General features: G+C 49.9%; 9 protein-coding genes across 9 annotated transcripts; 6 read left to right on the top strand and 3 right to left on the bottom strand.

Moving 5' to 3' along the window:
- Positions 1–1248: 1248 nt before the first annotated feature.
- On the bottom strand, positions 1249–4140 carry atgI (autophagy protein ATG9; the record flags this gene model as incomplete). Its single annotated transcript, XM_056695357.1, has 2 exons — positions 1249–3331; positions 3407–4140. The coding sequence occupies 2 exons, from the start codon at positions 4138–4140 to the stop codon at positions 1249–1251; spliced, it is 2817 nt and encodes a 938-aa protein (XP_056557569.1).
- A 3128-nt stretch (positions 4141–7268) lies between these two features.
- N7496_002425 (GTPase-activating protein BUD2) lies at positions 7269–11132 on the top strand (the record flags this gene model as incomplete). The annotated part of the gene is made up of 2 exons (XM_056695356.1): positions 7269–10080; positions 10144–11132. The coding sequence occupies 2 exons, from the start codon at positions 7269–7271 to the stop codon at positions 11130–11132; spliced, it is 3801 nt and encodes a 1266-aa protein (XP_056557568.1).
- A 1041-nt stretch (positions 11133–12173) lies between these two features.
- Positions 12174–14673, top strand: N7496_002424 (fungal specific transcription factor domain-containing protein; the record flags this gene model as incomplete). Its single annotated transcript, XM_056695355.1, has 7 exons — positions 12174–12253; positions 12316–12423; positions 12475–12534; positions 12593–13364; positions 13423–13833; positions 13895–14127; positions 14199–14673. 7 exons carry the CDS (start codon positions 12174–12176, stop codon positions 14671–14673), a joined length of 2139 nt encoding a protein of 712 aa, XP_056557567.1.
- A 558-nt stretch (positions 14674–15231) lies between these two features.
- On the top strand, positions 15232–15993 carry N7496_002423 (GNAT family N-acetyltransferase; the record flags this gene model as incomplete). Its single annotated transcript, XM_056695354.1, has 1 exon — positions 15232–15993. The coding sequence occupies one exon, from the start codon at positions 15232–15234 to the stop codon at positions 15991–15993; it is 762 nt and encodes a 253-aa protein (XP_056557566.1).
- A 223-nt stretch (positions 15994–16216) lies between these two features.
- On the top strand, positions 16217–17563 carry N7496_002422 (transferase family protein; the record flags this gene model as incomplete). The annotated part of the gene is made up of 1 exon (XM_056695353.1): positions 16217–17563. One exon carries the CDS (start codon positions 16217–16219, stop codon positions 17561–17563), a length of 1347 nt encoding a protein of 448 aa, XP_056557565.1.
- Positions 17564–18476: 913 nt separating this feature from the next.
- Positions 18477–19297, bottom strand: N7496_002421 (uncharacterized protein; the record flags this gene model as incomplete). The annotated part of the gene is made up of 2 exons (XM_056695352.1): positions 18477–19044; positions 19251–19297. 2 exons carry the CDS (start codon positions 19295–19297, stop codon positions 18477–18479), a joined length of 615 nt encoding a protein of 204 aa, XP_056557564.1.
- A 2681-nt stretch (positions 19298–21978) lies between these two features.
- N7496_002420 (uncharacterized protein) lies at positions 21979–22317 on the top strand (the record flags this gene model as incomplete). Its single annotated transcript, XM_056695351.1, has 1 exon — positions 21979–22317. One exon carries the CDS (start codon positions 21979–21981, stop codon positions 22315–22317), a length of 339 nt encoding a protein of 112 aa, XP_056557563.1.
- A 342-nt stretch (positions 22318–22659) lies between these two features.
- Positions 22660–24340, bottom strand: N7496_002419 (WD domain protein; the record flags this gene model as incomplete). Its single annotated transcript, XM_056695350.1, has 3 exons — positions 22660–22879; positions 22935–23739; positions 23803–24340. 3 exons carry the CDS (start codon positions 24338–24340, stop codon positions 22660–22662), a joined length of 1563 nt encoding a protein of 520 aa, XP_056557562.1.
- Positions 24341–24496: 156 nt separating this feature from the next.
- On the top strand, positions 24497–26002 carry N7496_002418 (uncharacterized protein; the record flags this gene model as incomplete). The annotated part of the gene is made up of 1 exon (XM_056695349.1): positions 24497–26002. One exon carries the CDS (start codon positions 24497–24499, stop codon positions 26000–26002), a length of 1506 nt encoding a protein of 501 aa, XP_056557561.1.
- Positions 26003–26220: the final 218 nt, after the last annotated feature.

Genomic DNA, 26220 nt, shown 5'->3' with positions numbered 1-26220 from the left:
AGGAGGGGAGGAAGTAGGAGGAGGAGAGAAGGAGTGGAATAGGGAGAAGAAGAGATTCCCGCGACGCGGAGGAGGGAGAGTTGAATGTCACGAGACGAAATGAACCAGAGGAAGGAGAATAATGCGGAGCGGAGATCCACATGTGATGGGTCGGATTCAGGAACCAGTCGTTTACTAATGAACTAGGTGTTTCCAGTGGTTTGGGGTCTGTACAAAGGGTCCCGTAGCTATGAATAGTAAACAAGTGCAGGTGTACTATGTACCTACTGTATCAGTGTACTAGAACACACCTATCCAGTTATCCCTAATCTTGAGTCGTGTTATCTGGGCATCCAAGTTTTCTAGTCTAGCCTACCTCCTCTCAGCCCATCAGGGTTCTCGACCGAGCCAAGGACGCCGAGTGTCGCCAAACCCGCGGCTCTCGGGCCGCTCACTGGTGGACACTCTTGGGAGGAGGATGCCAATTCAGCCCCGTCGACCATCCTCAAACATGAGATGTCTTGCATTTAAATGGGTCGTCGATGCTAGCACCGACGTGGTCCCGACGTGTTGTAGGACTATTCGACTCTGCTCTTCTAGTCTAGGGCCATTTGAATTGACTCACGGTGACAGTGTATTGAACTAACCTAGACTAACGGAGGAAGGAGATGGGGCGATCGGTAAGGGTCTGGCGGATCGGCCTATCATCGTGGAGTGGCACCTGGACGGAGAGCAGACGGTGAAGAGGATTGGTTTATTCATGCGCTGTAAGCATGCTAATTAAATATTGCGGCCTTAGTACTAAATAGCCCCCTCGGGCTTCGTATTCGCTCCGGCAGGGCCGGAATAATATGATCTACCTCGGCGAGGCGTATATAGTTCGGGTCTTGAGACTCTAATCTATCGTAGGTATCAATTGGAAACTTTACAGAGCCACGACAATAGATACATGTGGTGAATGCCATGTATACAGCGCGAAGAGTCGGCGCCAAGGGAGCATACTATGGATCTGGATACGTAGGACGCTACAAATAGATGGCTGCCTGCAGTGGTCCACTTGACTTGAACCGTCAAGTATGGACAAAAGGACCCTGCATATCGAATCTCCACACCATATTAAGAAGACAGAACAAACAAATAAACCACGCAAAATCATGATTCCGTCTAGCCTATCGCTAAATCACATGGAAAATGAAAGTTCGTGTCGTGATATGTGCGTATGTATTGGACTCCGGCACTGAGCTTGTATGTCTGCAAGCAAGACATCAACTAGATCCCCACGGGCGCCCTTCTACCCTCAGCGTTTGCCTTCTGGAACTGCTGAATAAGACCTAGTACGCCAGCACCCCCGGCAATCGCGTCGAGGTTCTCTTCCTCATCGCCCTCGTCGGCATCCTCCTCTTGGCCAAGAGGGCTCATGCGCCATGAATCACCCAGGCTGCTCTCACCAGTCCCAGCACCTCCACTGGAAGCAACGCCTGGTTGGCGAGATGTAGAATCGCGGGGTTCCTGAGACGCCTGATCTTCGTCATCAATGGGGCTGGCGATGGGCAGCTGTGACCGTGCCAGTCGCGAGCGTTGATGTGGCGCGTGGCGGGCCGCAGAGCGGAAGCCAGAGCTAGAGGGTTGGTGATGCGGATCCAGGAGAATGGAAGGACCTGGTGAGCGGGGTTCCCCTGTTGGGGCTGCCCGGAATCTGGAGGCGGCAACAATGGACTGCGGGCCCCATGGTCCACCTGCTGGACCAGGCCGAGTTGGATATTCAAATCGTTCGGGGAGAGCACCCAGTTCGGGAGACCCGAGGGTAGGCAAGCCTGGAGGCGGATGGAATGGGCGGCGAGTGTTGGTTTGAGGATTGGTCCCGTAGTGATCTAAGAAGCCATAGTAGGATGCAAGCATCTTGCCATCCTTGGTGGAGAAGTAATCGGCACGCAGATCTTGGCGGCCATTATCACGTCGACCTTGGGACATGACATTTGTGCCCTTCTTGAAGTCAAAAACTGCGAAGGAGCATAGGTATCCCACACCATCGACGTGAACCGTGAACTCGCGGAAGAAATCGATCAAGCGGTCGCTACACTTTGGCAGGCTGAACCAGAGGACGAAGGGGGTAAAGATCATGCTCAAGATCTCCTCCAAGAAGATCACGATTTTCAGTTGGTAGGAAACGGCGAATTCCTTCCGCACATCGTCGCTGTGCAAGCGGCCTTTCCACGTCGAAGGGAAATAATGGGTAAAATCAATCAATTCCAGAAGCGCAAACTCAGGATCAAAGACGTCGGTTTCTTCCGGTGCCATTCCTTGAGCAAAGGCCCACACGGTACCGAAGATACCGAGATAGAAAAGCACTGTTCGATCATGTGTAATTTCAAATCCGAGGAACAGCTCCGGATCGATCACCGAGGCCAGCGCTAGTACTGAAGCTAGGGCACCAGAGATGAAGGCGACGAAACGAGCCAGTTGGACGGTCTTGTCCTTGGGGAACTGATCGATGTAGCGGCTAGCGAAGGGGTATGACATGTTGATGCGACGCTCAAAGAGATGCCAGAGTTCGTTGAATTCACGGAACTTCCACTCCGCCAGCGGGGTATATTGGCGCGAGCCAATTTGAGATGGATTCTTCTTGAATTCGTTGAAATAGCGGAAAAAGTAATGCATCAGAAAGTACACCACGATGAAAGGGGCGACGAAGATGTTCATGATACCGGCGAAGATAAAGCGTCGGCGTAAACCATCGCTCAGAGCTCTTCGGTGGGTATCTTTGAGGAATATGGTTCGTAACTGGCCTTGCTCATTAAAGACGTAGTCCATAATGCAAAGGTTGAGGTTCCATTCTAGTGTCCGCGAGAAGAGCTGTCGATTGCGGAGGAATGGGATCGGCAAGGTCAAGTCCAGAATGTTCTTGTTGACTAGCGCAATCATATAATTCTCCTTGCGCATCAGGCGGTTGGCAATATCGTGGGCATCCATACGCTGCTTGGACTGGCTGCGAAGGTACTTCCGGTGCCTGGCAGAGACTGCGGCGGCCGTGGCTGGATTGGCATCTCGTAGAGTCATCAAGCGACTGACAACCTCTTGCCATGAGATTGTCTGAACCTCAGCATCGGACACTCCAAGCAGATAATAATAAAAGTCATGCATATGCTTGAGTCTACGAATATCCAGTAGAAACTGGAAGAGCTTGCTAATCCAGAAAAAGCTGAGCAGCCAAAGTAAAAACGTGGCCGACCCAGACATCTTGGATGTGCATTTTGGGACGAGAATTTCATCCAGGGACTTGCTGCCTCGAACTTTGTGGTAGTCCACGCAGTTGGTTAGAAAAGTCGTGAAACCGACCACGAAAGCAAACGTCCTAGGAACCCTCGTTAGCGTTCGGGTTCGGCCGCATCACGAAGCAAAGGGAAATAGCGGAAGGAACTCAGCATACAGAAGATTTAAGGTCCGACTCAGCAAGATCGACCAAAACCCATTTCCCAGGAAGTAGGTATACACGTCTTTTAAAAAGTTGTCCAAGTTCTCCACGTTGGCCCACCGCCACATGGCTTTCTTCTTGGGGTCAGTGTTGCTTAAGCTCGGATGTTGTTGTGCGATGAACCAACGGGCCACGGGGTGAGTACTCGCAGCGCCTGCCATGTTTTCCGTTTGACGTGTTTGGCGGCGTGGCAGATCAGGTTGGTTTTGAGGTGGAGGTGGAGGACTGGGGGTTCTTGATCGGCTGGGCATGCTGTGAGGTGGAGGAGGGAGACGCGACTTCAACTCCTCGTCGTCATGCCCCTCAACCAAAAGTGACGGCGGTACATCCTCATCCCGGTCGTCAAGTTCATATCCAGTTGGTGACGGCTGGTTCATCCACCGCGGCCTCGAAGCCTTGCGCCGACGAGTATGAGACTGTGAACCATGACGAGCTGCTGCCTTCCCAGACGCCCTTGGACCCAACAAGCCGGCACTCGGGCTGGAGGCTTCACTTCGAGCTGCATCTGCCAGGGCATCCGCCAACTCTCCATCACTGAAGTGTTCCCTATAGTCTCCCTCATGGGCCAACCCCGCGCGCTCTTCGACATCAGAGGAATCGGACCCGGCGTCGTGTTCTCGTATGGCTTCGTACACCGAGGGTGAGTCCGTGGGAGGTAAGAAGCGAGACAAGATATTGGAGGACATCATCTTGCCATCTGATTAAAGCTGATATATGTGGCCCTAGGGGCTCATCACCGCAGCTGTGTGTGTCAGTCGTATATGGTCAACACCTGAATGGAGTGCGGAGAAAGGAAGGACCCGCTCAAGCTTATCGCCGCACCGCTGCTCGCATGCAGTCGTTTGAGAGTTGAGGGATCCTTGGTGTATATACCAAAGAGGAGTACAGGAGGTCTTTATCGTGTGCGACGGAATACTGTGATCCCGCGCATCTGATGGTGTCTCGTGAGAACCACTGGAGCTCTGCGTGATCTCCAGAGCCGCTCCGTTATGACATAATAAGCTTCCATCCAGGGCGGTTGGAAGCCTGGCAGCCTTGGAGCCTTAAAGCCTGATAACAATGGCTGACATATGTTTCAGCCTGAGGCAGAGAGTGGCCCATTACGGCACGAGTCATGTGGTTTGTGCGGGGTCGACGATGCCCAAAGAGGTAAAGACGCCTGCACCTGCTTCTGCTTGAGGACCTTCCACCGAAGATTCTATTACAATTATGGGGACCATCCATGATTGCGAAATTTCCATTCTGTGGCCGACCTGCAAGGGTGAAACCTTCAGAGGCTGGCTGACGCGCTGACTTCTAGAACACTGCGAGGCACAGATAGCGGTGTCGTTCGATTCTGGGCCTTGTTAGACCATTTGGGCCCGACCACATCTCCCGACGTTTCTCCTCGCACTGACTTCTACTGGGCCTCGACGATCTGAATCTGCCTTCGTTCACGTCCCCCGTTCGGCCGCCTAAACGGAGATATGGGCAGTTCCAAGTCCGCCTTTCATCCTGATAGGATATCTTCTCCCTCAGTATCCGGGAACCCACGGCGCCCCGAGCGGCTCCACTCTCGGGGGATTTCCTAACGATCAACCTTTTTGCAGTTAGGATACTCGCGGTCAACCGGATGTTGTTAACTCTTCACAACCAGATCAGCGCAAGTTGACTGGCCAATCGACCCAGGTAGCAGTGACCAGACCTTTGATAGTGGCCTCCACTCCAAAGTTTGTACCAGGTACCTTCTCCGTTCTTGGTTTAGTCCTTTTGCCTCGTGCACGAGGATTATTATTCCGTGTGGTTATTAAACTCATTATGCTGTCCCCCGTTCCCTGTCCTCCCCTGACTATTATGGGGCAACGGGGGGTCTGAAGCACGAACAATGCGTGCAACGATCCTTCTTCTACTCGTACTTTTGGCATTGACTCGCGTGGAGAACGAGAAACGCTGGGGGGACAGGGATGAGGAATTAACTAACGGCAGACCGCTGATTAAGGACAGTGTGGAGGGTCTGGCTGTGATCGACCAGAAATCATGTCCTTGACCTTTGAGCACCGGCTCATGATTCAGTCGGGTCCCTTAGCAGGGCCACGCAATTTGGGGGTCATCCCAGCTTCTATCTTCCCGGCTAATCAGTTGGTGATTTTATGGGAAAGCGTGGCCCCCATATCCCGACTCTGGAGGCTAGTGGGGTAGGGGAATATCGACACTCGCACTTCGAGCCGTTTAGCGTGATAGGATTCTGCACTTGGCCCGTCCCATTGGTGCCAGTTCTCGGTATTCTCGGTTCAGATGGATGAACATTTGGGGAGCGACGAGAACAGGAAAGCCCCCCAACGGCCTCGCCGTCTGACGCTAATCGGGTCCATTGCAAGTCGAACTGCCGAGTGTCGGCTATAGTATGCAGGTGTAAAAGTGCAAAAGTGCAGATGGAGACTTCATAGAGTTTGAGGATTGAAGGGATTTGCTTTTAGCGGCATTGCGCCAGGCTATTGGAAAATCCATTTGACGGCTGAGCTAGTCTAGTCATCTTCCTCGGGCTTATTTCGCGAGATGAGTGACGATGGTCGTTAGAAACACATTGCGGTCAATAATATGAAGACAAATCTTCATCCAAGTCAAATACAAATAAAATCGATCTAGCCAAAGGTGCAATAGGCCAAGAGAAGATAGTGCAGCGTATTGATTGAACTCGCCCAGAATGAAAAGACGACATTGATGGAATTTTGGGTAAGATTGATGAGCTGGAAAGGCTATCTTAATTCATATTACACGGCTGTCACGGCAGGATAGTAGGATTATATGAATAGCAATGCCAAAAGTAGTTTCATTTAATCATCTAACAAGCTAAGAAGATCATCCACCAGGCCTAAAGGGACGGGTTGAAGGAAGTTAGGTTAGGTTAGTTGGGTTGGTTAGTTCACGGAGTCGCAGTGTGTCCCCTATACAACTCAGCTCACCCATTATCCACACTCCCCCCCTCCTCCCTCTCCACCCCCTCTCCCTCCCTCTTCACCTTCCACCACCACCACGAGGGTATCAACATCGACCACCCGCCATCCCATCTGTCATCGCATAATCGCTTGTCATTCCCTCCCTGCTACTCCTGGTCTGTCCGATTCGGGCCATTTGAGCTGGGGGATCTGCAAAGCACCGCACACAAACCCCCCTCAAACACCCAACCGCAACCCGCCCGGGACCCCCAGCGAAACCGACGCGAGACCTCCAATTCGAAAAGGGACTGATGAAGGTGTGTGTGCGTTTTCCCTCCTTTGCGACCCCCTCTCCATACTTCAATCCTGTTCCCTTGCCCCAACTGTACCCTCTCCTCACCACCCTCCTCTTCCAATAAGAACGATAGCACGGCGCCCTGAACGACCAGCTTGTCGGGGCTGTCCTGATCCCGCGATTCAACATTCTCCCGGCAGCGACACGGTCGCAAGTGGTCTGTTGAAGGAGTGGATGCTTATTGTCTCATTTTAGGCCCTGCATCACTCGGACAAACGACGGTGACCTGCGCCTACCTTTGTCTCCATCTCATCAATCCCGCCCAAACCTCGACCGAATGTACGATTCCGAACCCCTTCCTTCTGCTAGACTCCATGTGTTCTCCTAGCAATCTCGTGGATATAAGCGACTCTCAATTGCTCATGCGCGACTGAGCAACCGAAACTCAAAAGACTTTGAATCTACGGGAGAGTACATTTATATATACGATACCGACCGGTTCGGAGGGTGAGGTTGTGTCGGGCGCACGGAGCGATTCCTATTTTCCTATCCGGCCCTCCTTAATTTCTCGCGCTCGTCATCTCAAGCAGAGCTGCGACCGCGCAGAATGGAGTCTGATAATCCGAATGGGTACAAGCGTAGCTCGATGCACCAGGCCTTCTACAGCCGCCCCGTGGAACGACGACCCAGCAAGAAATCATCCTCCCGGGATCGCCATGGCATGGTCTACCCAGACAATTTCCGTGACACGAGTATTCGCACTGTGACCCCGGAGTCTCAATCCCCCTTGTCCGACGCAGAGTATCTCACTGGCAACAGTGCGAGCGCGCCGTCACCACGGACCACCATGCGATCAAGGACAGTTGACCGAAGCGAAGAAGAGACGCTCACAGAAGCCAGGAGTCAACGCACACGATCACGAACAACAACTCTAGAGGAGCAAAGGGGAGACATGGCGCCGAGTACTTTCAAGGCACGAACGCGGATCGGATCGGTCAATGCGGCCAGCTCGTCTCAGCCCAAGATGGTGGATACCAAGGTCGCTGAGGAATCCGCAAGTTCAATCGGTTTCCCTTCAATACACTCGCCTAATTACGTTGGTCAGGCCGTCACACGTCAACGACTTAGCAGATCCCAGGGGTCCGGCTTGACAAGCGCTGTCGCACACAACCAAGCCGCCTTTGCCTCGCCCCTATCGAATACCGATGCCGCCAAAATCCTACAATTGATGAAAACAACTTGCGGCCGAATGCACGGAATCCTCTCTTTTCGAACGGCGACAAACAACTCATGGTCGGCGAGTCAATGGACATCGGGTTATTGCGCCATCAACGTTGCTACAGGTAGTCTGATATATCAAGCCAAGGGCGAGCCAGCGCTGGCAAAGACATTGATACCAGATTTACGTGGGTGTCGCGTTCGCACGTTGTTCGACGCAGAGTTGCAAACCACTTACTTGAGTGTCAACACCTTTACCTCCGGTCTCGGAATTCAATTACGACCCCACGTGAACGAGACATTCGACTCTTGGCTAGCGGCATTGCTTTGTTGGCAGCCCATCCGACCAAAGGGTGTTCAAAATAAGATGACCAAACCCCAAGCCGTTGTCATTGGCGATCGCCGTATTCCCGAGCGTCGACGAAACTCGGAGAGTGCTGCACAGAAGGATGCAGCCATTATCAAGGTTGGAAAGATGCTTCTGTGGGATAAGCCCTCGGCATCTGGAGCCCGTCCTGCTTCAGTCCGTCGAGTATCTACATATCGACAATCCAGGGCCCTGAACTCTTCATGGCAGCGGGTAAGCTGTACATTGCAGGAGAACGGTTTCTTCAAGCTTTATACCGAGTCAGACGTCACCCTTGTGGCAACAGTCCAGCTCTCTCAACTATCGAGGTGTTCAATCCAGCAATTGGACTCGTCAGTATTGGATGATGAGTTTTGTATTGCGATTTACCCGCAGTATACGGCACACCCCGTTCCCGACCCTGGGATGCGTCCTATATACCTTGCTCTCGAGAGCCGCGTTATTTTTGAGGTCTGGTTTGTGCTATTGCGTGCATTTACCATCCCGGAGCTTTACGGCCCCGAGGCACCCGACAACGAAGAGGATCCCAACAAGACCCCAGAGGCCCAGTCCCCTACACACCATACCCATGACATGTTCCGAATCGAGCGTATCCTTAACCTCAGAGTTACAGAAGCGAAACTTTTCCGAGCCAAAGGAGAAGAAACTCCTCGCAGTCGAAAAATGTCCAGGTCGCATGGCCACTCCGCCCCATCGCCACCCAAAATCAGCGACTACTATACAGAGGTGCTTCTGGATGGAGAAATTCGCGCCAAGACAGCCGTCAAATATCGTACCACGAATCCATTCTGGCGCGAGGACTTCACATTCAACGACCTGCCGCCTGTCCTCTCTCAAGCCTCTATCCTAGTGAAAACCCTCAACCCCACGCAAAGAGATTGGACCTTAATCGCGCATGGGACATATTCCAGCCAAGATGGCAATGCAGCCAATATGCTGGACGAGATCGAGATCTCCACCAACGACGCAATCTTTGGGCGAGTTGACCTGCGCCTTGAGGAGCTAGATCCTGGCGTAGATACAGAGAAGTGGTGGCCCATCTTGGACGATCAGGATCAGGCTGTTGGAGAGATGTTCATGAAAGCCCGAATGGAGGAAACGGTCGTCTTGATGTCCGAAGAATACGCGCAGATGCACGATCTACTCCACGCCTTCACCAACGGTCTGACAATCAACATGGCTCAGGTCATGTCATCCGAATTGACTCAGCTGTCCGAAATGCTCTTGAACATCTTCCAGGTCTCCGGCGCAACCGTGGATTGGATTTCTGCGTTGGTCGAAGACGAAATTGATGGTGTTCACAAGGAATCCACTGCGAACCGTCTGCGCTATACGACAAGGATCCATTCTAATGACTCTCGCGAGTCTGGTCACGACCGGGAGATTCTCGTGAGAGATATGGGACGAACGGCCACCGTTGAAGCGAATTTGTTGTTCCGTGGAAATTCACTTCTCACCAAGGCCCTCGATCTGCACATGCGTCGACTTGGCAAGGAGTACCTGGAAGAGACCATCGGAGAACGAATTCGGGAAATCGATGAGAGCGATCCAGAGTGCGAGGTGGATCCGGCTCGTGTGCCACGCACAGAAGACCTCGATCGCAACTGGCGCAACCTGATTTCGCTTACTACCGGTGTGTGGAAGTCAATCGCAATGTCCGTTTCTCGCTGTCCTCCCGAGCTGCGGCGCATTTTCCGGCACGTTAGAGCTTGCGCAGAGGATCGTTACGGTGATTTCCTCCGCTCTGTGACATACAGCAGTGTTTCTGGCTTCTTGTTTCTGCGGTTCTTTTGCCCGGCTATCCTGAACCCGAAGCTGTTCGGGCTGTTGAAAGGTAAGTCATGCCGTGATGGATGAGCCAAATTTTTTGAGTTCAACCCGCTAACTTGCACTGTAGACCACCCTCGTCCTCGGGCTCAACGCACTCTAACGCTCATTGCCAAGGCTCTTCAAGGATTGGCTAACATGACAACATTCGGCAACAAAGAGCCGTGGATGGAGCCAATGAATAAGTTCCTAGTCGGTAACCGCTCCGATTTCAAGACATTCGTCGACCAAATCTGCAACATCTCAGCAGAGCGACCGGCTGCTATGATCACGCCTTCCTATACCACCCCTCTCCAGATTCTTGGGCGCCTGCCAGCTACCTCCCGCGAGGGCTTCCCCAGTCTTCCGTTCCTGATCGATATTGCCCGTTGCTTTGCGAACTTGATTCGTATCTGGTTGGAAGTGGTTCCAGAGCGATTGTCCGAGCTTGAGGAAGTGGACCCCTTCCTGTCCAAGTTCCATCAGTTGGCCATGCAGCTGCAGGAACGCACCGAGGATTGCCTTGATGAGGCTGAGCAGGCGGAACGGCCGAGTGGGAACCTGGAGGTCAAATGGGAGGAATTGGTGGACTCTATGGAGCGAACAGTGACCTTCTACGATGAGACTTCAAGTAAACCTGCCACTCCAGCTCCAGACCCATCACTCGCAACCAGCAACCTGCCAGTCTCCTCATCCTCTGCATCGAACACTCCCGGCCATCGCGGTTCAATTGGCTTCTTCGCCACTCGTCCGACCATGCCCCGTCGTTCGACCGATAACCCACCAGATAACGCGGATGACACGCCGCCCAGCTCATCCTCGGCAACTTGGGACCAGTCTCGCGTGCCATTCAGCATTCCTCGGTGGTCCGATCCTCGTGATAGCACCGGCAGTTCCAAAAACTCGTCGACCTACTCTCTTGAATTCTCGGAGACCGCCAAGGCCCGCAGGTCCAGTGTCACTAAAGAGTCTTCTAGCAAATACCGCTTCTTCGACTTTGTTCCTGCGCCGTCACGTCGGAAGAAGGACCGAGATCAGTCTCAGCATCACTCGCAGGAGGATCTCCGGAACGAGTTCTAAGTGACAACAAACACTTCCTAGTGACCTTGTTACATTGGTCCTCGTGGCTTTCTCCTCTATGTCTATGCGCTCATGAAGTCCACGCTCCATTTCCTTTGCTCGCTTCATTTTCCCATTTCTCATCTTTCACTATCTCCGCCAATATCCTCCTCAATCTCAAGTTTCCGGTCGGATTGAACATGGATTGCTCTTTCCGATCTTCTCTCCAGCATGTGTCACGGTGTTGATACCCTTCTTCTTTCTTCCCCTCTCTCTCTTGATTCTGTTCTTGTCTCTGAAACCCCTGCTCCTCCCCAACCCTCTATCCATTCATCTATCCCCTTCCATGTCATATACATGCCTTCCAACCTTCGCCAGCCAGCCAGGTCGGCTAGTCTGCCGGTCATCACTCAGCTCTTTTGAGAGTAAGGAAAAGTTAAAAAAAGACCATCATACACTTATACGATTCAATGGACGCTCGGCCTGTATAAGAAAAGCCTTGAGCTTGTGTTCTGTGGGTGTTTTGCGTGGCGATGCACTTTTGGTGTGCTCGTGCGTGTGCGTGTGGTCAATGGTTGTTGCCAGCGTGTATATATCTGATGGTTTTCCTCGAATAGACGGAATGGACTCTTGTTCTCAGCGTGATTGAAAGCTTCGTGTTGCTTGTAATGTAGTTCTGTAGTTGTAACCTATATTTAACTCAATGCCTGCTAGGCCCGTAATAGCAAGATGTTCTAGATTCCTAGCTTAAATCTTAGTATCCGACGCAAGAATAGGTATTTGTCACCAATCAATTGATCATGTTAGAGATCACCAAGTTTCAAGTTCCCCATTCGCTCGGAATCCCGACCCAAAACGGAAATAGTCTGACTCAGTACCGCCTCGGACAGTCCGGACGACGTTGTAGAGCTACTAAAAACCTTTCACTGGTATGAATCTTGTATTTTAGCCCCTCGGGCCCTCTTTTAGTTTATTTACTGACTAGTCGTCTTCGGTGCGGCTTGTTTGCGGAATGAATGACGATGTTTTGCGCGCCGTAAGTGACCTGAGCTCGTGGATCACATGATCTTTGGCGGATCTATATGGATCGAGAGGAAGCTGATGGATAGGATACTCAGTGTGATCTGTGCCATACGAGAAAGGTCTGGCTTTTGTTCCTTGTTTAAACTTATAGTTTGGTCATTGGCTGACGGTATTACTGCAGGTACGATGTGATAGGCGGCTTCAATGTTCAAACTGCGCCGATGCGGGAGCAGAGTGTAGGCGTGAACGCCCTGAACGGCCAGCTCGACCTCAGAAGCCGACTGTGTAGGTTTCATATATGACATATCCCTTGCTTTCAAATGGCCACTGATTGTCCTAGTATCTCTTCATTGGGAGAGAGATTGCTGAGGCTGGAGAAAGCAGTCTCGGGACCACACGAGTATGAACAGACCTATCCTCCTGTCATGATATACGGCATTACTGACACTACGGGACAGCACTGAAAACTCCTGTCCATCTAATGGAGTATACCAAACTGAGATAGATGTTTATTCCAAGAAAAGGAAGCTTGATCATGTCGTTTCTGCAAAGGAAACACCCAAGTCTCCCCTCAGTAATTGCCCAGTGGTCACCCCGGATGAGTCTACTCACCACGCGGAACATGCCCGGGTCATCATCCAGAGTGAACTCGACGGCAATGAACGTATGAACCGTGAGCGTCAAGCAATTCTCAAATCTGCTCTAGAATTTGTGAATTCTATGGCGCGTGGGGCCGATTCGCCGTCTGACGAGGCTCCGACATTTGATGTACCGCATGATGATTGCCCGGATATTCCTGAATCCATCGAACCAACGCCTGAGCTGCTGTACATGCTTCTCCGAGGTACTGGCATTCAAACATCTTCCTTCAACGACGTTGACGTCTCCTGGGTCTATGCTAACTACGAGGCAGAATCCACCGTCACGACCGGAATGTCGCATAACGTTCACTGGCCCGATCACATCTCTGACAAAACCCTACAAAAGATGGTCTCCAAGTTCTTCGGCGGCAATCTCACAGGCCAAAAATTCTACCAGTATTGCACTTGCATCTACGTGAGAGCCATCTTTCACACATACAGCATGCCCAGGCTTTATAACGATTCAGTTATGAACGAACAATTTCTCAAGTCGAAGAGAATATATGCCGCCTCTGCCCTCCATGCGTTACAGAATCTTAATTTCCTGAACACCCCGAGCCTGTCTTTCATTCAGGCATTGATCTCCGCGGTAAGTCTCATGGTCAATATCACACAAACAGGCTTTTTGACGTTTTCATTCTGCATAGACTTTCTTAATGCAATATCTTGGCAACATGAGTCAAGCTTGGGTGTTAAATTCCTACGCCGCTCGCTTGATTGCTGCTTTGAACTACCATAATGCCGAGTCCCGGAAGTCCGATCCAGATCTTGAGGAGGAGATTAATAGTTCTGTCTACTGGTGTTTTTACCTTGATCGGACTCTAAGTTCCCTTCTTCATCGGCCGTCATCACTACCGGAACTTCACAGTTCAGCGAGCGACCTTGTCTGCTGGAATAATGCTCTTCCGCACATGCCAATAATACGTATCCTTGTGGATCTAGCTCAGGTCCAAGGGAACCTTTTGAGCTGTTGCCAGGTGTCTGATACCCGGCAAATCTTGGATAATCACTCCAAGCTTCAAGAAAGGATGAACTCAATATACTCCAGTCTACAGTCGGTGGGTTTTTGCAAAGTTGAACAATTTCACGACATTCTTCTGACTCCGTTGTTATTTCCAGAGCCGGAACTCTGCACCAGAGCTGATCAACAGTGAATGGGTTGCAACCGAGTTTTCTTATTATGCCATCCTGGTGGACATTCTCCGATCAAGGTTGAGATACGCATTTTCTCCATTGACGCATAGAGAATGTGTCTCATATTCCCGAAAAGCTTTGAAAGCACTACAGTATCTCCTAAAACATCTCGCCAAAAGCCCAGGCTTCGTGGACCCATATCCAACATTTCTTACGTGGTGAGTTAGTTACTCTAATTTCGACGACTCATGGTCTGAAATCGCTGACGATTCGTGTCTACTTGTCTTAGGACTATCTTCCTATACCCCCTCAGTCCATTCTTTGTCCTGTTCTGCAACATAATCGGCGAGTTAGACATGGATGACTATCGCCTCATCCAAGACATCACCCAGAGTCTCTCCCCATTCAACGCCAGCCCATACATAGCGAGGTTACTCAAACTCTTGGATACTTTGCAACACCTCTGCGAGCCTTTAATTCAAACCAAGCAGCATCTTGGCCCTCAAGCCAAGGTTGCCCCTTGGTATCCGACTACAAATGGCGAGCAGCAAGAGGCCATGGCTGTTCCAGATGGGTCTCTTGCTTTGGCAGCCTCGTATCTGGACTCTGCTGCGCAGCCGAACCCACAACATCAACAGTCGGATGCTAATGTTGGAATGCAACCTGTTGCTGATGAGTTGATGTGGCATTTGTTCAATAGTCAGCCTTCGCTGCAATGGTGCGAGTCGGATGTTATCTCTTTGGATCCGACTGTGAATTACTGATGTATAAGGGTCTTGCTTGGTCTGAACCTTCAACTCCACTCAATATATCTATTTCAGGTTCATTTTCTGTGCCAAACCTTGAGATATGTTATGTAAGATATGATTTTCGGTAAAAATATGAAGTATAGAACAGTCGTGGCACTCAGAAGCAAAGATAACATTGAAGACAATAATCTTCTTCGGAATCCCTTTATCTGGAAAAAAACATCTGATTACGAAAATAATAGTCTGATTGGACGAGGTAAGATACACTACACATTGGAATGATCGGACACCCGATTCGGTAAAGTTCATTCCATGGAAGTAGTCCGAGAAGTCCGAGAAGTGCGAGGGGGGCCTAGCCAACCTAAATCCTTGGAATCGCAAGGCAACACCGAAAACAAACGGAATAACCTCGTATCTCCTACCCAATCTTGTGACATACAAAAGATATATCTTTGGAAAGCTCCCGCTGATCTGGACTGATTTCAGTACTTGACATCTCAGACCTTCCGCTTGGACCTAAATACCACTCCCAGACCAGGGAAACCCAGTTGCACAAACTCTCAAACCGCAACAATGGACTCATCTTCAAAGGGCTTGACGATGCCATCCTTTCAGCGAAAAGGTAGCAACATCCTTATTCGCCCTACAAGATACTCGGATATTCCCACCATGGCAAACATAGCAGCAGCCGTGTATCGAGACTCGGTTTACAGCGACTTCCTCTGCCCGTATCGCCATCAATATCCCCACCACTTCAACAGACGCTTCCTACAAATATTTCAAGTCCGACATTTTGACCCTCGCTCAATTGGCTTTGTAGCCGTGGAGTCTTCCAGTCCCGACAAGCCCGTAGCCTACATTCAATTGACTCGTTTGGGAGACGATGAGCCTGCCAGACGATTGATTGCGACCCGGGATACCCTTTGGCGCAGACTATTTCACTGGCTGCTTCAGACCCGAATGTCAATAGTAAACTATCTCTGGCCTGACCGGTCCACCGATCACGATGCGGCGCGGCAATTCGACGAATCAGCTCAGCGGGATAGCGAAAAGTATTGGGAATCTGATGAGATGAAGGCCAAATATGGGAATCGCTGGCATGTCAAGGGTCTTGTGGTTTCCTCGTCGCATCAACGTCGGGGAATTGGTCAGACGCTCATGGCAGAGGCTATGCAAAGGGCTCAGCAAGAGGATGTTGTAGTTGGATTGGAGGCTAGTGCAGACGGAGAGAAGCTCTACCGATCGCTGGGATTTGAGATGCGAGGCCCATACTCTATGGTTGTTGGGCCACCAAGGGGAGGACTTATGATGTGGACTCCTCAACGGATGCAATAGATTGTATAAACCATGATTATTCAAGATGTTCGGGTTAATTGGGCAGTGGATCTACTTTTTAGTTGGTCGCCTTAAGTATTTCAGACTAAGCGGGGCTGATCGAAATTCGCGCGAGTTACTTAAAGGAGTGCCCGAAGCTGACAAGAATGATATAAAAGACATTCATGTCTGTACCAACTTTGTGGAAGTATCAAGACAATTTATTCCTATATTCAATAAAACCATGGCGGAAATCCTCAAATATGAGCTGTCCGATTTGGACAAAGGAGGATTTCTCAAGGAGGTGACTGTCGCCATGTTTTATGAAATTCCCCCCACGGTTAACTCCAAGGAGCTCATCTCGTCTCTGGAAGAAGGACTGAGAAACGCACTCGACCAGTTACCTTTTATGGCAGGAGACTTGCAATTTGAACAGACCGGCAAACTCTGCATCGTCAAGTCGCCCGAAAGCCAGCTCAAATTCGAAGTTCACCAATTCGACTCCGCAGAACACAAATCTATTTCCACCATGGCGCAAAGCTCGTTCGCTCCTGATGCATTGGATCTCACTCAATTCATTCCCCAAGCCCCGGAGAATAAGAAGCCAGTCTGTGCTTTGAAATTGAATTTCATCGAAGGTGGCCTCGTTTTTGGACTCCGAGTCAACCATGCATCCGGGGATTGGTCCTCAATTGATAAATTCCTGTCTCTGATTTGCCAAAGCTGCAAAGCACACCAGGAAGGTCTCAAGATGCCGAGCTTTACGCCAGATTTGAACAGGGTCCCCTATAATAAGCCTGCAGACCTTTCAAACTACTCGAGACAACATTCCCTAGAGAGTCTTCGGATCTTCTACGTCATGGAAAAGAGTCAATTCAAACCACCCTCGTCAACCCCGTCCCAGCCGAAGATCTACCGAATCTCAGACGAGGCTATCAAGGATATCAAAGACCAATGTTGTCCCTACCTCACTGGCGTGGAATATATCTCCTCATACGACTGTATCTCCGCGCTTGTCTGGAGATCCATCACTCGCGCACGACTCAGTCTTCACCCGGAAAAGACGACCTCTCCTTCCCGCTTCATCCACCCTATCGACGTTCGAACTCGAGACCCCGAACATACAACCTCTGAACAATACTTTGGCAACGCCGTCATTGGAGCTCAAGCAGGCCCCTTAGACGCCCAAGCCCTGGTATCAGATGGAAGTCGAGGCTTAGCAACTGCCGCCTCGTCAATTCGCCAATCTATCAACTCCGTTGACCTGGCTTCAATCAGCCATATGACCTCCCTCGTATCATCCCTCTCGCTCACGGAGACTCTAGGCTCTCATGCTGATTTCACGGACATGGATGTGTTTATGAATACCTGGCACTCGGGGAGTACGGAGAAGTATGATCTTGGGGCTGGTGTTGTCCCCGTTGCTTTGCGGCTGCATGCGCCGATTCCCGGGGCTTGTGCTGTAATTTTGCCAAATTTCTCGCGGGGTTCGACGAGGGTGTTTGATATTCATCTACAGGTAACGGCGGAGGAGCATGAGTTGTTGAAGCAGGACGCGGATTTTGTGAAGTATTTTGAGCTTGTTGCATAGGGCTTTTGATTCAGTGAGTAAAGAGCAATAGCTTGATTCGTTCTGAATGGTTTTATAACTCGTATTCAGCTGGCCCCTCCTAATTGATTTTCAATTCATAGGCCTTTGCGACTGCCAGTAGCCCTCTGCCCTATACTTGTCCAAAGATATACATTCTGTCCTGAAACTTTAGCCGTGAATTGAAACAGTATCGTATAGATCAATGCCTTATTTTATGTACATCGAGCCCATTATTAGCTATCCTCTTTGATATCGATAGGCACGGCGCTCCCGTAAGGAGGTAAAGGTAGTATACCAGGCATCCCGTATGTATTTAGGTCTCATTCTCTCACACTCTGTCCTTCTTTCCTTCCCTATGTTTAATTGCTTCGTTGAATGCTACCATATTGATTTAATATCTTCGTGCTTGAGCTGTAACACTAACCACGTTCCGGTTACATTTCGCAAAGTAAAGGCCAACACTCCGGAATTTTGAGGGTCTGGTTCTAGTTTCCTAGAGTCTTTACGGTTCTTACTATAACCTAAAAAGGATTGAATTAGTCTAGCTTGTTATATTATAGCTAGACTCCCTTGTAATTACTCCCTCGTGGCTACCCGAATGAAGACTGATGACACTTAGTATAGGTCTAGCGACCTAGCTCTCCCTTTTCTTACCTTAGAAAAGAAGGCCAGTATTCCAATTGCACGGAATTTAACCATCTCTACTGGGCGTGACCAAAGATAATAGAATCGAATTATGATAGCTAGCATTGAACCCGGGAGCGAAATCTCGGGTGCTACCCCTACGCTGAGAATCATTCCATCCATTTTGATATCCCGGGAGGCATTTAAAATTTGTTGAATAAACTGAACATATTTCAAAGCTTATCCTGCTCCTCGCTATAGTCTTCCAGAACTTAATTTAATCATACTTTCAATGACCCGGTAATTCATGTCTGGTAGACGACAGCCCACCGGCTTCGTGCACCTGTTTCGTCAGCCCTTCCACTTCATAAGGCCGCTCGGTATATCCTGTTTCATAAACAGGTTTCCACTCAGCCTCCAATGTGCGATCTGGGGGCGGCATGATATGTGCCGGTCCTGGAAGAGGAGCGCCTGGACCTGGAGGTGCCTGTTGTGAGCGGCCACGCTTCAGGAAAAGGTAAATGGCCCCTAGTATGATCATCACGGCAATTACCGCGCCAGCGACAATTCCTCCAATGGCCCCGCCTGACAACGAGGGGGAGTTGGAGGTGGAGGCAACTACTGTTACTGTGCTCTGTCCGCTGGTCGCGGGATGAGCAGTTGAGGCAGTGGTTCCAGTGCTTATGCTTCCTGTGCTGGCGGTAGAGGAGATGGAGGTGGAAGATGAGGTCGCGTGGGCACCCAGTTTCGCGGGGTCGAAAGTGTAGCTGGTCGCAGATGGCGAAGCGGAGGCCAAGTACGAGTACGTCGCATTAAGCGCCTCAGCGCTAATGTCAAACAGAATATCTTGAGCTTTGCTAAAGCACACGTTATATCGGCCACTGGCTGTGATGCAGGTCTCTCTGTTCATATAAGAAAATGCAGTCAGCGAGCAGTCCAATAGCAAAAGTTAGGAGAGGAATGGAGCTAACTTTTCATTAACACAACACCAGGTTTGACCTGCATTCTTACAGCCGAGAGTGCTGCCATCATTTGCGCATTCTATCGAAATAGTCCAACATACAGAAGTATCCTGCTGGTTGCAGCAATAGATCCTCCCGGTATCGGCATCGTGTGCGCAGGCATTAGGGGGCGGGCAGAGCCACCAACTGTAGAATGTCGGACATACAAAACCCGATAGGCTAGAGGTAAACGCAAAGTTGGTCAGAGCAGTCGCCATCTAGGAGTTGTAATGATCCAAGATCGAGGGGGTTGACTGTGTCTACTAAGGTGGAGGCTGCGTTTCGCATGGGACAGGAAGATTGAGCGGGTTGGGGGCACGGCGCAGTTCAAAATAAAGAAAAGGGCATTGGCATAAATAAGATTCGACCGGGTCAATGCGTTTGAACTTGATCGGCAGTCAAGGGTTCTGAATACGAGGTCTCTGTCCAGAGGCGAGGCTGACAAGATGGTCCTGTGCGCCGCGCATTGCCAGTCTTCGACAGTTTACAACACTAATCTATAATGTGCGAGCTCAAAGAACTGACTCTAAGGTTGTATTTTCGAGGATAATGCGATAGATTTCAGATGACAGCTCCTTTCTTGTCATCCGAATATTCAAGGCATCTCATAATCCAAGAACGACCGCCATATTAGTGCCATATTGGTGCTTACATCTTTTACAATTAGTGAGCGCCGCTTCCAATAAAGCTGGTCCCTTGTTTGCATTTTCAGATTATTTCGGGCACACCTCGAACTAGTCTTTCGTTACTTCGTCTCCTATAGTCTCGTGTCTCCCATGATCTCTGTCGCAAGTAAATCGCCATCTCCGATCAGTTACGCTATTTATGGTAGTTACGCGGTATTATCCTTCATGCTAAGAAATCACATTCTACGAATAACTATGCAAAACTATCTTCATGTCGATATATTGTAATCCGAAAGGGTAAGGTGTTTTGGTATTTGGTAAAGAATTAACGCCGCTTTAAACTATTTGATTAAAGACGTTCGGGTGGGGGGCTCATAGTTAAGAAAGTCTTGGCGCGATGGGCTTAAAATCTTCCCCTAAGTAGGTTAAATCTTGGAATAATTCGATCGCATTTTTAGGAAGTTTTATCAAGATAATCTAAACTACGTTCCTGATGACTTAAATTCTAAGAACTCAAGGTAGAAGGGGTTATTCCTAAGGGCTCTAGTTTTAGTGGTGGATTTATTATTGATGGGGATGGGGGATGCTAAGACAAGCACCGACGGATACCTAGTTCTATACCCTTTTCGGCCACGGTTTCTAAGCAGCGTTAGCCTTAGTTATCTGGCATCTAATGGCTAACCTAAATGGGCAAGCTATTCAATAGGAGTTTGTACCACTAGGTGTGCCTAGTACTCTAACCCCTAGTATTCCTAGATTATATAAGTTAACTTTCTAGAAGGCCAGTTAGTGTTATTAGGTATTACGACCTTCAGGAACGAGGGGGCCGCAGTTGCTTCAGTAGGGTAAGCGAATAGTGGGTTTAGTAAGGTGCACACCTACTGTAGCGTTGATCTCTCAGAATCCATATATCTTCAATCAACTTCTGATGCAATCTCCAAGGGCCCTCTACTCTTTACACGTACTTCTATCTGCCAATTTTTTGGGGGATACGTTACGCGGGCGTTGGCTTTTCTTATGCCCACTATCGTATGCTTTTGGTTCAGCTGTCAACCCCATCTAGTGCATAGCGTATCTAGCGCCAAAACGGTGAATACTGTAATTACGCTTAAACATCCGAAGGTAGCTTGTGGAGCATTTTTGGTTCTACCGGTATTCTTAATACCGTGTTCTTGTTACCTGCGTACAAAATTTTAGCTTGTAAATCGGAAGTCCCGGGGCGTTCAACTAACTACCTGTTGCTGATTAGCGCGCATACTGTACGGTAGTCTCCTTCCGCCCCACAGAAACCACGATAGTGTCTGTGAGAAATCAGCTTCTCTAAGTTCTCACCCCCACCTCGACCGGGCCGATCCTAACATATCTGCCGCAGTCCCACCAAATCTGAGTGTGGCTGCGGGTCCTAAAAAGCTAGGTCTGTATTGTGGTATGATCAAAGCCAAACATGACCCTACCCTAGGGCCTTGTCGTCACGAGTTGTAGTTTTGATATTGTTTGCAGCGTAACTGTGACCCGAAAATCCTGCATAGCCTATGGCTTCACTAACGTGTTTGTGCGCCGATTTACCAAATGGAGAGATTTTTTAGGTTGTCGAAAACAATTTCCAACCTAGCTCCAGGTACAGAGTATGTAAGCTTAGCGCAGACCTCGCTAATATAGCTTCGGTGATGCCGAGGATGCATTTCAATTGCGTACGCTTTGAAGCTCCCAGATTTCAACTATACCCTTGGTGGCCGATTTGACCACACTTGACCGCACCGATGTTGGATTTGAGTCCTGGAGAGGCCTAGCATTTAGTTAGCGTGATCAACTGTTCAGATTAGGATCAAGCGGCTATGCTAACTAAGATGTCGGTGGCTTACGGCTTGCGTAACGCTGCGGAGCTTATTAGCGCCTATTCGGTTACTAGTAGTGTTTTGTAGCAGAGGTTGGAGACCTTGAGATTCCGTGTACAAGGTGCATGCATGATTTTGATGGTTCCCTTAGCATATGCCAGAGTGCCGGGTTGAGGAAAGGGCAGCCATTTTCTGTGCTGATAGTCTTGAGAGCAGACTAGCAAGTTATAAATACCTCTCATAGGATCCTGACAATTCGAAAACTATTCACAAGCTCCAGAATTTTTACTCTTTTTCAAATCAGCCCTTCCCTCCCACCTGTTGTCATCATGAAGAAGGCCTTTAGCTTCTTGCCCCTTCTCGCTATCTCCTCCGCTGTTCAAGCCTGGGACCTCGCCTTCTACGAAGGGACAGCCTGCAAGAGTGCCAAAGAGATTGCTTCCTTCAGCGATAGTAAGGCCATGAGTTGCCAAAACATCGACTCATCCGTTTCCATCACGGCCGTCGAAGCTACCTTCAACGATGACAATTTTAAAATCCTGGTTTATTCCAAGACTGATTGCGCCACCTCCGGTTATTATAATGAGCCTGCAACTGGTCAATGCGAGACGACCGGGGATCTTTTCGGCTATTCATCGCAGGTCTACAAGTCGTTCAAGGTCGGTTGATAATAGTAATGTTTGTTTAAGGCCGATTTGGACTAATAAAGAGGTTCTTTAGGTCACGAAAGTATAAATGAAAAACCGAAAGCGAAATTTTCTGGCATGCCAGGTGGAGAGATTGTGCAGCGGTTTATGATCGTTTTTATCAGTATTCAAAATATGATGTATCCTGCCTTTATGTCTACCTGTAGCCAATTGGTAGAGTGGGCTAGGTCATATAAATCTTGTTTAGAGTCATGCTTAGAAGAAAATTTCACATGTTTACTTCACTGTACATTAAAGCCAAAGATACCCAAACAGCCACCGACAACCTCGCCAACTCCAAGGTTTCTGAAATTTGATACAATCTTACATCCAGAGGCAGACCTTGCCACTAGCTGTGCCACCTGCTACCCAATTCTTACTACGGTGGAATACAGCTACTGCAGGAACAGCAGTGATTCCATCACCGCCAAGCTGCGCCAGCTGATCACCGGAGCTACTGTAGACATCGACAAAGCGGTTCATGTTACCAACACAGAATCGCTGGATGTGAGATTGGGGGTTCATCTGCCATTGAGGGCGGAGACTAGGAAAAGCAGGTCAGCGTGGCGTTTGCGTAGAGAGGTAATCTGGAAACTTACATGGTTACCCAACGACCAGTTTGACAGTTGTGTCTCACAACAGTGTCAGGGCGGAACTCTTTGTCTGAGAGGGTGTGGCCTGCCTTCCACGATGAGATACCCTTCGTCCCAAGGTCATAAAGCTTGATCGTATCATCGTAAGACGTAGTAGCAATTTGACCAGCCGCATTGAATGCAGCATGTGAGACTGAGAGACGGCTCTCGTGTTCGGCAACTGGTACTGGCTCATCAGTCGACAGCTTACGGAGATCCCACAGCTTCATTGTCCGGTCCAAACTTGCTGTCGCAAAGTAGTGCGGCTGTGACGCATTCAAAGAAAAGCCACCAATCTTCTTCTCAGAAAGCTGCCAATGAGTGACTGTCTTCGTTGAAAGCTTGCTGCGCATATCATAACGCCCAAAGGTACCATTCAGCGTTGTCCAGTACAACGTATTTGGGTCCTCGAGGGCCATATCGATCCCTGAAAGTGCTTCGTCGATGTTTGTAGACTCGGGGCCATATTTCTCCACTGAAGTAGTCTTTTCGAGGTCCAGCTCCCGGATAGAACTATCATAGCTCGCAGTATACAAGCGTGTGGGCTGTGACGGGTGCACCATCATAGCACTGATCGTTCGAGTATGCGGCTTGAGTGTGGTCAGAACCGGGTCCGGATCGTCGTCATCCTCGTCGTCTCCTGTTTCTGGCTTCTCTTGCGATGCGTCGAAGACACCGAGATGGCCCATCTTATCGCCGGCAAATATCAAGGGCTTGGTCTCGGAAGGATGGAATGCCATGGCATAGACTCGCTCGGGCGTGATCTTGATCCCTATAGAAATCCCATATGTCAGTCGGCTATTACTTGCGTGCAATGTTGGAATATAGTTCATACTTTGAGGGTCCCATTGGCTCCACAAGCTCAATCCATTCATTTCCTCACGCAACGCTTTCAAATCCTTGTCTGTGGTTTTCTTGATGTCTTCATCACCAAAAGTCCGCACGTAGGGCTCTGCGACACCCTTGTTCACAACATCAACACCAATCAAACTATCTCCGTCGAGCTTCTGCCCAGCAATGAACATATCATTCGCAGAGTATGAGTCGGTCTTTCGGACCTTCTTAGCGCGCTCGGCCTCCCTGGCTGCCTCATACTGCTCTTCGGCCTTGCGCTTCACAACCTCACTGTCAGCCGTCAGGCCCCTCAGACGTGACGACTGACGCCGAGGCAGCGGGGACTCTTCTTCCTTGATGCGCTTTGGGGGCGCCTTTTTCTTCGGCTTCGGCGCATTGCTGCCGGGGGGTTTGGGGGTGAAGAGGCCCACAGATTGCGCCTCCAAGCTCAACTTCTTCAAGAGGGCATCGCGCTCGGCAATATTCGCCAGGCGTTGTTTCTCGAACTCAGAGAGCCCGTGCGTATTATCAGTTGTCATGGCGAAATGTGCAATGCTCGGAATCCGCAAAGCGCAGTTGTTGGGTGCCGCCAAAGTGCTCAGCGCGGGAAACGCGTGGGCGAGGAACGCGAAGTCATGTGACTAAGATTGGGAAAAGCTTCAGCCAATTCAGACTCAATTTTCGCCAACAGACCGATGCAACGAACAACACCAGACGAGGCAATGGCGACGAATATTTCTCGCGCCTTCTTTTTATCGGCGACAACAAGCTCGCCGACTCCATTTCTATATCAAACCCGCACCCTTGCGCCGATTTCACTGTCATTGCGCAGGACGTTCGATGCTCGCGTGCGTCAATACTCGGCCCAAAACAGAGCCGCCCACGATTACGAGAGGTCGGAGAGCAGCTTCGCATCTGACCAGGATGAATTGAGCCAGGATTCTTCATCTCAAAGGTCTGGCTCCGGTTCGACATCAGAAAACCACCAACCTCGGCGAAGTTACCTCCGCCGGCGTTCTGCTTCACTATCACCAAAAGTTCGTGGCAAGGCACAAGCCCCTTCCTCAAAGTCGACCAAAGGATCCAGTACAGTCACGGGCCAGGAAAGAAAAGCTTTTGGAGAGCTACTCGGGCAGCTCGGCATCGGACGCGATGACGGAAACGCGCACGCTGGAGACGCAGAACAAACGCAGGACTTGTCAAGCGAAGGACAGGAGCGTATAAAAGAGCTCATGGTCAAGTTTGGCTCGATCTTGAAAGATGTGCAAGAGAAAAATAAGACTTCTGCCAAATCTAAGAGAGAATTGCAAAAGGCAGCCGATACCGAGGGTGGCATACCTTTCTCTAGCGGCAACTCCAGCAGCGCAGATGGCTCATCAGAGGACGTGGGCGGTACGAAGCTCCGAATTAGTGACCTCGGTTACACCGAGCCAGCTTCGGCTACCAGCGTGGAACCCGAGATCACCATGAGAGAAGCGATCGAGTTTGTCGTGAAGAAGGAATCAGAGAAGATTGAGTTTGCGCTTTTCCAAGCAATTGAGGAAGGTAAAGGCGATATGGGCCTATGGGACGTCTGCAAAGAGCGCATTTTCTCGGTATTGCAACATTTGGATGAGGGAGCTGAGATCACAATGCCTGGCTCTGACAACTCATATGGCGCAAACGAAGCCTCTGGTACCAAACAAGCAACACCCGCAGCCGGACCTTTGAGAATCCCCTCTGTCGTGCCAATTGGCCCGGTCATCACAGAGCTCTACCCAAAGACTCTTTTGATCGCCTTCCGCTTGCTGAACACGCATTTCCCGGAGTCGCCTCTCATCGGCCAGTTCCGGTCGACTATCAAGGAGCAGGGCCGCGCATCTGCTCTCCTTGGGTCATCCGTTGCTCTCTACGACGAAATGATTCACTTCTACTGGCATGGTTGTAATGATCTCCCAGCAGTAGTATCGTTCCTCCACGACATGGATGTGACTGGACTAGAGCCTAGTTTCAGAACCCGCAGACTGCTGAAAGATATCGTACGTCAGCGACAGCGGGATAAGGATACCCAGGAGGAGTCACTTCATGGCCAGGAATCGTTCTGGGAGTTCCCTCCGAACAAGAAAGCATTTGAGGAGCTTGCTGGGCGTAAGGGGTGGCTGGAGAAGCTGAAAGCTCGCGCACGAGAATCCCACAAGCAGCGCAGAGTCCGATATGCCTAAGTGTGTACGTGGCCTGGTCCTGCCGTGCTTTAAAGGGTCCTCCCCTTCCTGTATAATATTTCCTATATCCTGTATAATAGTCTCCATGTTCTTCTATGATTACACCATAGCATCAGCGTTGATTCGAAAGCAAATCTCTCATCATATTCATTGATCTCAAGAAAACAGAGTCTATCTACATTACTGTTGTCTAGGATGTACCATAAGGTCCTAGCTAA

This window comes from Penicillium cataractarum (genome assembly GCF_028827025.1).
Source record: "Penicillium cataractarum strain IBT 29864 chromosome Unknown utg000002l, whole genome shotgun sequence".
Taxonomy (NCBI): Eukaryota; Fungi; Ascomycota; class Eurotiomycetes; order Eurotiales; family Aspergillaceae; genus Penicillium; species Penicillium cataractarum.
This window is presented reverse-complemented; position numbering and strand designations above follow the sequence as displayed.